This window comes from Oncorhynchus nerka, linkage group LG4, assembly GCF_034236695.1.
Source record: "Oncorhynchus nerka isolate Pitt River linkage group LG4, Oner_Uvic_2.0, whole genome shotgun sequence".
NCBI lineage: Eukaryota > Metazoa > Chordata > Actinopteri > Salmoniformes > Salmonidae > Oncorhynchus > Oncorhynchus nerka.
The window spans coordinates 40,584,388-40,596,491 of record NC_088399.1 but is presented as its reverse complement, the minus strand read 5'-3'; the positions used below and the strand labels follow the sequence as shown (position 1 = coordinate 40,596,491).

Below are 12,104 nucleotides of genomic sequence, written 5' to 3'. Positions count from 1 at the left end.
AATTTGACCACTGCAGGGTTTTCTATGATAAGACCAGAATTACAAGCCACTCAACTCATGGCAACACAAAATAGGGTGGCACTTGACATGTTGCTAGCACGTGAAGGAGGGGTGTGTCAAATTATAGGAGATCACTGTTGTACATTTATACCCCAGGGAGATGACAATTTGACTATTGTAGTGGAACATTTGAAAGAGCTTAGGGGTGTTCTCGAAAGGGAACACCAGCCTGACATCAACTGGAATCCGTTAGGATGGGTTCAGTCAGTGTTTGGTGCTTGGGCTGCGACCATTTTCCACTGGTTCATCTATGGTCTAATATTACTGATTGCTCTGTTGCTAATTATCATTTGTGTGAAGAAATTGTTTAATAAAGTGGTTGACGTTGTTCTTGCTATGCCCTTGCTTGCAAATTAAGTAGATGTAGATGAGGAATCTGAGATTGATGGACAACAATCAGGTGAACACAGTGAAATATTCTCACTGGACAGTGTAGATAGAGAGGGTTCACTGTATATGAATGATTTCCCTGACCCATTCCCTATTCCTGACTATATCTCTGATAGTGGGGAACCCAATTCTAAGCATGATGACTTAGAGGGATGACTGTCCTATAGGTTGTAATGAGGCCTGTGTTTAGACACTGGTTCTCTTGTAATTTTGGGAGCATTTATATGTTTTGTTATTTTTATTTTTTACTCAACAAATGTATTATTCTGTATGATTAAACAGGTGTCAGTCTGTATTATGGTATAAACATTGTAAACTCCGTTTCTGAAAGGTGAATACTTACATTGAAGGGATTTGATTCTTTATTATCTTTAAATTTTGATTGTGGATTTTTTAATTGTATTATATACTCTGCAACTACTGTTAGTAAGGTGCCATGTTACTATTCTGATTCTTCAGAAGGGACTTAGTCCCTTGAGAGGGGCATGTTGGGGATAAATCAGAATTAGTTGGGTAACATAGATAAGATGTTTTATTTTCATGATATGGTTATGAGTTATTTTTCATAAGAATGTTTTTTGTTGTACTATAGTGGTGGCCATTTGCAATTATCTGTTCTCTGTCAGGACTAAGTTGCTTGGGCCGCAGAGAGGGGAGAGGGCAAGGTGTCATCATGTGTAAACATATATTTTAAACCATGTGAAGGGATGATTGATGGGGAACCAATTATCTCTTGGCTCCACTGTGTCTGTGTGCCAGTCACTCCCTACTTTTCCCATCGGGGAGAGGAGGAGGGCAGTGTCTGGAACCATTCTATGTTCCCTCTCTCATTGCCCCTATCTTGACGTAAAGGCTCACTTTCCTCTCCGTGACCTTGTCCAGAATTGGTTGTATTTCGGATGGGGTATCTAAAATGACAATTTGATATATATCATTGGGTGGGGGTAATGTCTTGGTACGCTTTTGTACCAAGGACGAGATAAGAGCTTTGTTTAGGAGACCAAACTGAACGATAAGTTATAGCCAATTCTTTCTGGCTAGGGGATATTCCTCTCTGAAGTAAAGTCTTTCTTTGTGTAAGTTCCTAAGACCTGTGGTTTGTCATGTCAACTAGGGGGGCTGGATCTTTGCTATAAAGGATCCCAGTTGCCATTATGTTGACCACTCTCAACATTTCATTAGAGATACTGAACTGTTGAAAGTCAAAATGCTATTGTAAAAGCTTAATTATTATTAAAGGTGAAGATTAAGCATAACTCTGACTGGTGTGTGATTTGCTCTCTCATCATTTGGTAAATGAAAGACAGGGTCTTTCAGCATGACAATGATCCCAAACACACTGCCCGGGCAACGAAGGAGTGGCTTCGTAAGAAGCATTTCAAGGTCCTGGAGTGGTCTAGCCAGTCTCCAGATCTCAACCCCATAGAAAATCTTTGGAGGGAGTTGAAAGTCCATGTTGCCCAGCAACAGCCCCAAAACATCACTGCTCTAGAGGAGATCTCCATGGAGGAATGGGCCAAAATACCAGCAACAGTGTGTGAAAACCTTGTGAAGACTTACAGAAAACGTTTGACCTCTGTCATTGCCAACAAAGGGTATATAACAAAGTATTGAGATAAACTTTTGTTATTGACCAAATACTTATTTTCCACCATAATTTGCAAATTAATTCATTAAAAATCCTACAATGTGATTTTCGGGATTTTTTTTTCTCATTTTGTCTGTCATAGTTTAAGTGTACCTATGATGAAAATTACAGGCCTCTCTCTCATCTTTTTAAGTGGGAGAACTTGCACAATTGGTGGCTGACTAAATACTTTTTTGCCCCACTGTATTTGTTTGGGTAAAATGAACATTTTTATTTTATTCTATAAACTACTGACAACATTTCTCCCAAATTCCAGATAAAAAATATTTAGAGCATTTATTTGCAGAAAATGGCAACTGGTCAAAATAACAAAAAAGAATCAGTGTTGTAAGACCTCGAATAATGCAAAGGAAATAAGTTCATATTAATTTTAAAACAACACCATACTAATGTTTCAACTTTGGGGCGACAGGGTAGCCTAGTGGTTAGAGCGTTGAACTAGTAACCAGAAGGTTGCAAGTTCAAACCCCCGACCTGTTCTGCCCCTGAACAGGCGGTTAACCCCCTGTTCCTAGGCTGTCATTGAAAATAAGAATTTGTTCTTAACTGACTTGCCTAGTAAAATAAAGTTTGGAAGAGTTCAGAAATCAATATTTGGTGGAATAACCCTGATTTTCAATCACAGCTTTCATGTGTCTTGGCATGCTCTCCACCAGTCTTTCACATTGATGTTGGGTGACTTTATGCCTCTCCTGGCACAAAACATTCAAGCAGCTCGGATTGGTTTGATTGGTTTGATGGCTTCCTCTTGATCACAGTCCAGAGGTTTTCAATAGGGTTCAGGTCTGGAGATTGGGCTGGCCATGACAGGGTCTTGATCTGGTGGTCCTCCATTCACACCTTGATTGACCAAATTTCACAGTGGGTGTGAGACCTGGGGAGGCTTACAAGCCACAGTATTTTTGTCTGACAACACTGCATCTTTTTTATTATTTTGACAAGTTGTCATTTTCTGCAAATAAGTGCTCTAAATGACAATATTTTTATCTGGAATTTGGGAGAAATGTTGTCAGTAGTTTATAGAATTAAACAAAAATGTTCATTTTACCCAAACAAATACCTAAAAATAGTACAACCAGAGAAACTGATAATTTTGCAGTGGTCTCTTCATTTGGTCCAGAGTTGTATATCTGTTTCTGTGAGTTGCTTTATTATGTTAATTATTATGCATGTGGCAGTAGTTAAGTTCAGGACCATATAGTGACATGGATAAGTATAGGGGAGGGGATCAGTAAATAAAAGATGAAAAGGCCTTCCCTCTGCATTTGGATTAAAATACTTGAAAATACACTCAACAGTATAGTACTTCAAGTATAAGCATTGTGTGCCAGGCTTCAGCAAATATTGGAAAAATATTGGAAGTTTTTTTTTCTTATCACAGAAACACAAAAAAATTGCTTTAAATTAATAATAGGCGTAGTATTCCGTTCATAATCAAATACATATTTTTAGTGAATGAGATGAGTTTAGGTATTTGTGCTCTGTTGTAAAGATAGCTTAATTATCATTATTCATTTCACAGTATGGGAATGGTAACGCTGCCAACTGGCAGGCACAAACCATGTCTGTTCGATTTCCTCACTCAGTAATGACTGTTCTGTAACAATTTCCCTGAGGCACTACATTCTGTACTTGGGAAATGGAAGAAGACATCAGTCATTTCAGCAAGTTAATGGTAAAATTCCCTATTGAGTTCGAGCATGACAAAGTGGTTATTTTAAAGACACATTCAAACAATGCATGTTGTTCTCTATGTTAAAACCAATATAAATGAGTTAATCACTAAATACATCCTTGAAAAAAAAGGAAAAAGAAGAGTCATTTATATCCATTCGCCAAGAGAAATAAGTGCACTTCTGATAACCAGGGGACATGAGGACATGGAGAGGAAGACTAGATGGGGAGGTAGAGAGATGGGACAAGAGAGCACAAAAGAAAAATAGGAACAGAAATAGGGATTGATTAATAACAAACCTCTGACCATTCCCTACTTAATTATTATAAGTATTTACAAAACAGGCAACTTTTAAAACCAAATACTGCAGACCACATAAGATCGAACATTTAGAGTACAAATTCAAATATCATGTGAACTATTATGTAAAGCAGTGGTTCCAAACTCCGGTCCTCCAATAGCCCCAACAGTACACATTTTTATTGTAGCCCCGGACAAGCACACCTGTTTCAACTTGTCAACTAATCATCAGGCCATCAATGAGTTGAATCTGTTATGTTTATCCAGGGCTACAACAAAAATGTATAACGCACACGGAAATGCATGAATAAAATGGATTTAATATGACAGACGGTCAACATAATGCTTGTCTGTGCTTTCTGTGGAACCACTTTGGCAAAAAGACACTGAACCCCTAATCGGATGATAGTATGCTGCTCTGTACCATCACTCACTCATATATCCTTATGTACATATTCTTTATCCCCTTACACTGTGTATAAGACAGTAGTTTTAGAATTGTTAGTTAGATTACTTGTTGGTTATCACTGCATTGTCGGAACTAGAAGCACAAGCATTTCGCTACACTTGCATTAACATCTGCTAACCATGTGTATGTGACAAATAAAATTTGATTTGATTTGATTTTAGTACCTTATATGGTGGCAAAAAAGTGCTGTAATAATGTTTGTTTATCTAGTGTATCTGCATTTAATTAAAGTCATATGGTGTACTGATGAGACTTGCTACTTTTGCTTTTATACTTCCCCTTTGTCTACACGACTGACTCATGGTTTTGGACTTAGACAAAATGCTGTTATTCCATATTTAGCAGTAGACTGAACTAAGCTGTAAGAGACAAGCAGGACAGATGGTTTCGGTTTATTTTAGAAATAGTGTTGAGATATCGAACACTTAAAGTACAAATACCATGTGAAGAATCATGTACATCAGTGGTTCCCAACTCCGGTCCTCGAGTACCCCCTACAGTACATATTTTTAAGTTCACTGGAAGTTATTTTCCACTGGCTTCCTTTCCTTGTCCCCTTTCCTTCATGACCACAGATTAGTTAAAGGATTGGTTATATCTCCACCTACACCTTGTTTAATTAACCTATACTCACAAGAAATCAGTGGCATATTGAGGAGGGGTGACTAGGAAATTAAGCTATTCCATACAACTGGGACATGGCTATGTGTTCCTGTCTTACTGCAGCAGAAGAGTGCTGCTCAGGACCATGAGGAAGGTGGTTATCAGCTGTACCAGCCCCTGGCTAAGGAGGTTACTGCGACTGTTCTCATACTTGTTGTTGTTGTTGTTGTTGCTGTCGCTGCTACGTTCAGCTGTCTGCTTCTCCAGGAAACGCTCAGAGTAGTTCATGTACAGCTCCACACACTTACGGTTCTTCAGCTGCTCCACCAATGCAGGGTAGCCAATCTCCTCAATGCTCACTGTGAGGCCGACATCCTCCTCCTTACCCGTATCCTCTCCAGCTATCTCCACAGGGGCTGAGGTGAGGGGCTTCACTGTGTCTGTTCCCTCCTGGTTGCTAGCTGGACTGCTGTTGCCCACCTCAGGAGTGATGGGCAGGCTCTGGCTGTTGGCTTCCTGGGGGTTGTTCCTCTGGTTGTTAGGTGTGGCCTGGGAGTCGCTGCCCTGATCCTGCAGAAGGTCGTTCCTCTTCATGCAGGTATCCATGAAGCTGTCGTAGGACTCTGCCCGCGGTGGTATTTTGTAGGTATAGTCCCGGCCATAGTCGTTTTCATCTGTGGAGCGTTCACCGTATTTGCTGTACATGTAGTTGTTGTAGGACTGCTCCTCCTGAGGGTTGCGGAAGTTGAAATGTGGGCGGGGGAAACGCCCAAGGCCATAGCCTACTGCCATACCTGCCACGGCCCCAACCCCTGCGGCCATAAGAGCCTTCTTAGCAAAGCCCTTGGACTGAGTAGATGGGTAGTGCCCCATATTCTGAACTGAGCGTGAGAATGGAGAGCCACCTCCCATACCCCCATGCCCACCTCCATAACCATAGCGGGGACTGAGGATCTTATTGTTTGGGTTCCAGTTGGGTTGGTAACCTCCTCCCATCCCTCTACCAGGGTAGCCCCCTGCCTGCCCCCAGCCAGTATTTCCCCCTCTTACTGGGTAACCTCCAGCTGGGTATCCCGGATTGACTCCTCCTCTCCCTGGGTTCTGGTTGGGGTAGCCTCCTGCTGCAGGGTAACCACCCGCTGCTGGATTCTGGTTTGGATAACCCCCAGGATTTGCCCGGCCTGGATACTGCTGGTTGGGATAGCCACCAGCAGCTGGGTATCCTCCAGCTACAGGGTTCTGGTTTGGATATCCCCCAGGATTGGCTCTGCCTGGATACTGCTGGTTGGGATAGCCACCTGCTGCAGGATAGCCACCAGCGGCTGGGTAACCTCCAGCTGCAGGGTTCTGGTTTGGATATCCCCCAGGATTGGCTCTGCCTGGATACTGCTGGTTTGGATAGCCACCTGCAGCAGGATAGCCACCTGCAGCAGGATAGCCGCCTGCAGCAGGATAGCCACCTGCAGCAGGGTATCCACCTGCAGCAGGGTATCCACCGGCTGGGTTCTGGTTCTGATTGGTACCTCTCCCTGGATAACTACCTCCTGCTGGGTATGAGTTGGGGTTCCTGTTGGGGCTCTGTGGTTGTCTGGGGTAGCTTCCTGTCTGCGTGTTTGATGGCTTTTTTTCTGAACCCCTGTTGTTGGATGAAGACTTTTTGCTGCTACTACTGCTGACACTTCTCTTGGCCCATGTAGAGTCAGTATGAAGTAGAGCTAGGAGGGCCAGAGACACAAAGGCCAGCTCACATAGCTTCCCCATGATGAATGCCCTGGGGGAAAAGATTATGGAGTCATTTATATATTTGGACTAACACAGAACCCAAACCGGCTGCGCGTGTGTGCCATCGAGCATAGATTTATTTTGTCCCCCTACACCAAACGTGATCACGACACGCAGGTTAAAATATCAAAACAAACTCTGAACCAATGACATTCATTTGGGGACAGGTCGAAAAGCATTAAACATTTATGGCAATTTAGCTAGTTAGCTTGCACTTGCTAGCTAATTTGTCCTATTTAGCTAGCTTGCTGTTGCTTGCTCATTTGTCCTGGGATATAAACATTGGGTTGTTATTTTACCTGAAATGCACAAGGTTCTCTACTCGGACAATTAATCCACACATAAAACGGTCAACCGAATCATTTCTAGTCATCTCTCCTCCTTCCAGGCTTTTTCATCTTTGAATTTATATGGTGATTGGCATCTAAACTTTCATAGTATTACCAGACAACCGGCAACAGGTTCATCTTTCAATCACCCACTAACCAATGAGGAGATGGGACGTGGGTACATGCTTCTATAAACCAATGAGGAGATGGGAGAGGCAGGACTTGCAGGCTATCTGCGTCAGAAATAGAAAGGACTTCTATTTTAGCCCTTGGCAGTGCAGACACTCGTTGACACGGCGAGCTGTGTGGGTGCAATAATTGAATAACATAGATTTCTACATTTATTTTGCAAAGCTCGGGCACGCGACGCAAGCGGTGTGGTCAGCCTGTTAGTCCAATAATCTTTCTGAAGCCTTATTCCCTTATTTCTGTTTTGATTTAAAACTGAGCTAACACACTCAGGTCACTGACACTCCCGTCACTGACTGTTTCCAGAAAAAATGTTTACAATATTCTCCTTAAAGTAACAGAAAATAACATGTAGCCATAGCTGCGGGAAGATGTTTGAAGGGGGTTGATGAAAGAAAAATCGCCGGTGTTACAGACGGATATATCGGTCCGCTAATACCGACTAGTAAAGGCCCAGTCCACTACCTTTGTGAAGAAAAATAATAATTTCTAAAGAATTTATATTTTTCGGCTTTTATTTCAAGCTAATCAGTAGGCTAAATGTAATCAAATTGGCTACCACGGTGCCATAAAAGACAACACATATCCACGGGAAGATGTACTTGGCTGTTTTATGTATATACAATATGTAATCTATTTTATCTCAGATATAACTGGAGCGTGAAGGAATATTAGGCTATTCACGCAGTTCTATTTTTTGGAAGCGGACCCGTTATTTCATATTATAATACGGTTTTATTCAATAAAATTGCGCTATAGCGCTTTTATGCACGCCAGCCCAGGCTGTATGTCACCTGTTACTTATTTACAACGAATGGGAATATCGTAAAATAACATACCCTTGCTGATTCGAGACGATTCTGTTCCTTTTGAAGAAAGTAGTGTTTTCAATCTAACTGTTTCTGTTATGATTCTGTCATTCACTCACTGCTTTCATCCAGAAGGGAGGGATCTATTTATCATGGATCACCGCACATCGTCTATTCGTCCCTGTCATGGCACTCATAGCGGTGACAATATTAACACATTCTGTCCCTGTTATAAGCCATTTAATACAGACTTCAGTTCACTCTATATTTTATCAACATTTAGGCTAGGCTAAGCAATCAATTTGAAATCCGCTGTAATGTGAATTTACGCGCAAATCCCATTTGCTTCCAATGCATGATTCAGCTAATGTCCAATGCTTTCAACCATTTTAGTGCTAACAACTTCTTATAGGAATGCTTACTCAATTTATTGCCATACTGCTACACTTTTTCCACCAACACCCACTACGGATATTACTCATTGTCCCCACTCAGGGACTTTCCATAGGCCTGCTACTATAGCCTGTATGTGTCATACAAAGAGAAGTGATACAAAATCACAGTGGAACCCAAAACAAATGCGTTGTTCTTGCTGTGGCCGCAAAGCCTATCCAAAGTTTACATGTTGTGAACACCAGGTGGGGACAAATGGATGTATAAGAGTTCATATTTTTGTGTTCAGGAATTATTCAAATCAAATTAAAATCAAAACAAATTATATTGGTCGTGTACACAGATTTGGAAATGTTATCGCAGGTACAGCGAAAATATTGTGTTTCTAGCTCCAACAGTGCAGTAATACCTAGCAATAGAAATTGTAAAATAAAAACACAATAGGCCTCCTACACACATAATCCAGAAAAATTAAGAAATATCAGGATGAGCAATGTCAGAGACTGGACTATAAATATATATACATATAATGTATGTATATGCATACAGTACCAGTCAAACGTTTGGACACACCTCCTCATTCAAGGGTTTATCTTTATTTATTTTTTACTATTTTCTACATTGTAGAATAACGGTGATGACATAAAAACTATGAAATAACACATATGGAGTCACGTAGAAACCAAAAAAGTGTTAAACAAATCTAAATATATTTTATATTTGAGATTCTTCAAAGTAGCCACCCTTTGCCTTGATGACAGCTTTGCACATTCTTGGCACTCTCTCAACCAGCTTAATGAGGTAGTTACCTGGAATGCATTTCAATTAACAGGTGTGCCTGGTTAAGGGTACATTTAGGAATTTCTTTCCTTCTTAATGCATTTGAGCCCATCAGTTGTGTTGTTACAAGGTAGAGGTGGTATACAAAAGATAGCCCTATTTAGTAATGATCAAGTCCATATTATGGCAAGAACAGCTCAAATAAGCAAAGAGAAAACGACAGTCCATCATTACTTTAAGGCATGAAGATCAGTCAATCTGGAGAAAAAAAACAAGAAGGAGAGTGATGGAGTGCTGCATCAGATGACCTTGCCTCTACAATCACCCAACCTCAACCCAATTGAGATGGTTTGGGATAAGTTGGACCGCAGAGTGGAGGAAAAGCAGCCAACAAGTGCTCAGCATATGTGGGAACTCCTTCAAGACTGTTGGAAAAGCATTCCTGATGAAGCTGATTGAGAGAATGCCAAGAGTGTGCAAAGTTCCGGTATTCTTCCGATGGCATTGAGGAGAACACCACATCAGTCACTGGCTTTATCAATAAGTACACAGAGGACGTCATCCCCACAGTGACTGTACGTACATACCCCAACCAGAAGCCATGGATTACAGGCAACATTCGCACTGTGCTAAAGGGTAGGTGCGGGACTCTAACCCGGATGTTTACAAGAAATCCTGCTATGCCCTGCGATGAACCATCAAACAGGCAAAGCATCAATACAGGGCTAAGATTGAATCATACTACACCGGCTCCGACGCTCGTCTTATGTGGCAGGGCTTGCGAACCATTACAGACTACAAAGGGATGTACAGCCATGAGCTGCCCAGTGAAACGAGCCTACCAGACGAGCTAAATCACTTCTATGCTCGCTTCGAGGCAAGCAACACTGAGGCATGCATGAGAGCGTCAGCTGTTCTAGACGACTGTGTGATCACGCTCTCCGTAGCCGACGTGAGTAAAACCTTTAAACAGGTCAACATTCACAAGACTGCGGGGCCAGACGGATTACCAGGACTTGTGCTCCGGGCATGTGCTGATCAACTGGCAGGTGTCTTCCCTGACATTTTCAACATGTCCCTGATTGAGTCTGTAATACCAACATGTTTCAAGCAGACCACCATAGTCCCTGTGCCCAAGAACACAAAGACAACCTGCCTAAATGACTACAGACCTGTAGCACTCAAGTCCATAGCCATGAAGTGCTTTGAAAGGCTGTGGGTGATCTGTTTGAGCAATTTGCAAATTGGAGTGGGTCTAGGGTTTCTGGGATAATGGTGTTGATGTGAGCCATTTAATGGCTCACATCAACACCATTATCCCAGAAACCCTAGACCCACTCCAATTTGCATATCGCCCAAACAGATCCACAGATGATGCAATCTCTATGGCACTCCACTCTGCCCTTTCCCACCTGGACAAAAGGAACACTTATGTGAGAATACTATTCATTGACTACAACTCAGCGTTCAACACCATAGTACCCTCAAAGCTCATCACAAAGCTAAGGATCCTGGGACTAAACACCTCCCTCTGCAACTGGATCCTGGACTTCTGGATGGGCCGCCCCCAGGTGGTGAGGTTAGATAACAACACATCTGCTACGCTGATCAACAACACTGGAACCCCCAGGGGTGAGTGCTCTGTCCCCTCCTGTACTCCCTGTTCACCCACGACTGCATGGCCAGGCACGACTCCAACACCATCATTTAGTTTGCAGACAACACAACAGTGGTAAGCCTATTCACCGACAACGACAAGACAGCCTATAGGGAGGAGGTCAGAGACCTGGCCGGATGGTGCCAGAATAACAGCCCATCCCTCAATGTAACCAAGACTAAGGAGATGATTGTGGACTACAGGAAAAGGAGGACCGAGCACACCCCCATTCTCATCGACGGGGCTGCAGTGGAGCAGGTTGAGAGCTTCAAGGTCCTTGGTGTCCACATCACCAACAAACTAGAATGGTCCAAACACACCAAGATAGTGAAGAGGGCATGACAAAGCCTATTCCCCCTCAGGAAACTAAAAAGATTTGGCATGGGTCCTGAGATCCTCAAAGGGTTCTACAGCTGCAACATCGAGAGCATCCTGACTAGTTGCATCACTGCCTGGTACGGCAATTGCTCGGCCTCCAACCGCGAGGCATTACAGAGGGTAGTGCATACGGCCCAGCACATCACTAGGGCTAAGCTGCTACTCTCTGTTCATCATATATGCATAGTGACTTTAACCATATTTACATGGACATACTACCTCAATCAGCCTGACTAACCGGTGTCTGTATGTAGCCTTGCTACTTTTATAGCCTCGCTACTGTTTTTCACTGTCTTTCTACTGTTATTTTTATTTCTTTACTTACCTATTGTTCACCTAATACCTTTTTTGTACCATTGGTTAGAGCCTGTAAGTAAGCATTTCACTGTAATACCTGTTGTATTCGGCGCACGTGACAAATAAACTTTGATTTTAAGTTCTCATGAAAGCAAAATGTGGCTACTTTATAGAATCTGAAATATATTTGGATTTGTTTAACACTTTTTGGGTTACAACATGATTCCATATGTTATTTCATAGTTTTGATGTCTTCACTGTTATTCTACAATGTAGAAAATAGTCAAAATAAAGAAAAACCCTTGAATGAGTTTGTGTGTCCAAACTTTTGACTGGTAGCTCTCT

At 42.1% G+C, this 12,104-nt stretch overlaps 1 protein-coding gene across 1 annotated transcript; it reads right to left on the bottom strand.

Moving 5' to 3' along the window:
* Positions 1–3,757: 3,757 nt before the first annotated feature.
* Positions 3,758–9,271, bottom strand: LOC115128918 (FHA domain-containing protein FhaA-like). Its single transcript, XM_029659058.2, has 2 exons — positions 8,285–9,271; positions 3,758–6,916 (listed from the first exon to the last, which is right to left on the bottom strand). Exon 2 carries the CDS (start codon positions 6,904–6,906, stop codon positions 5,260–5,262), a length of 1,647 nt encoding a protein of 548 aa, XP_029514918.1. The 5' UTR covers positions 6,907–6,916; positions 8,285–9,271; the 3' UTR covers positions 3,758–5,259.
* Positions 9,272–12,104: the final 2,833 nt, after the last annotated feature.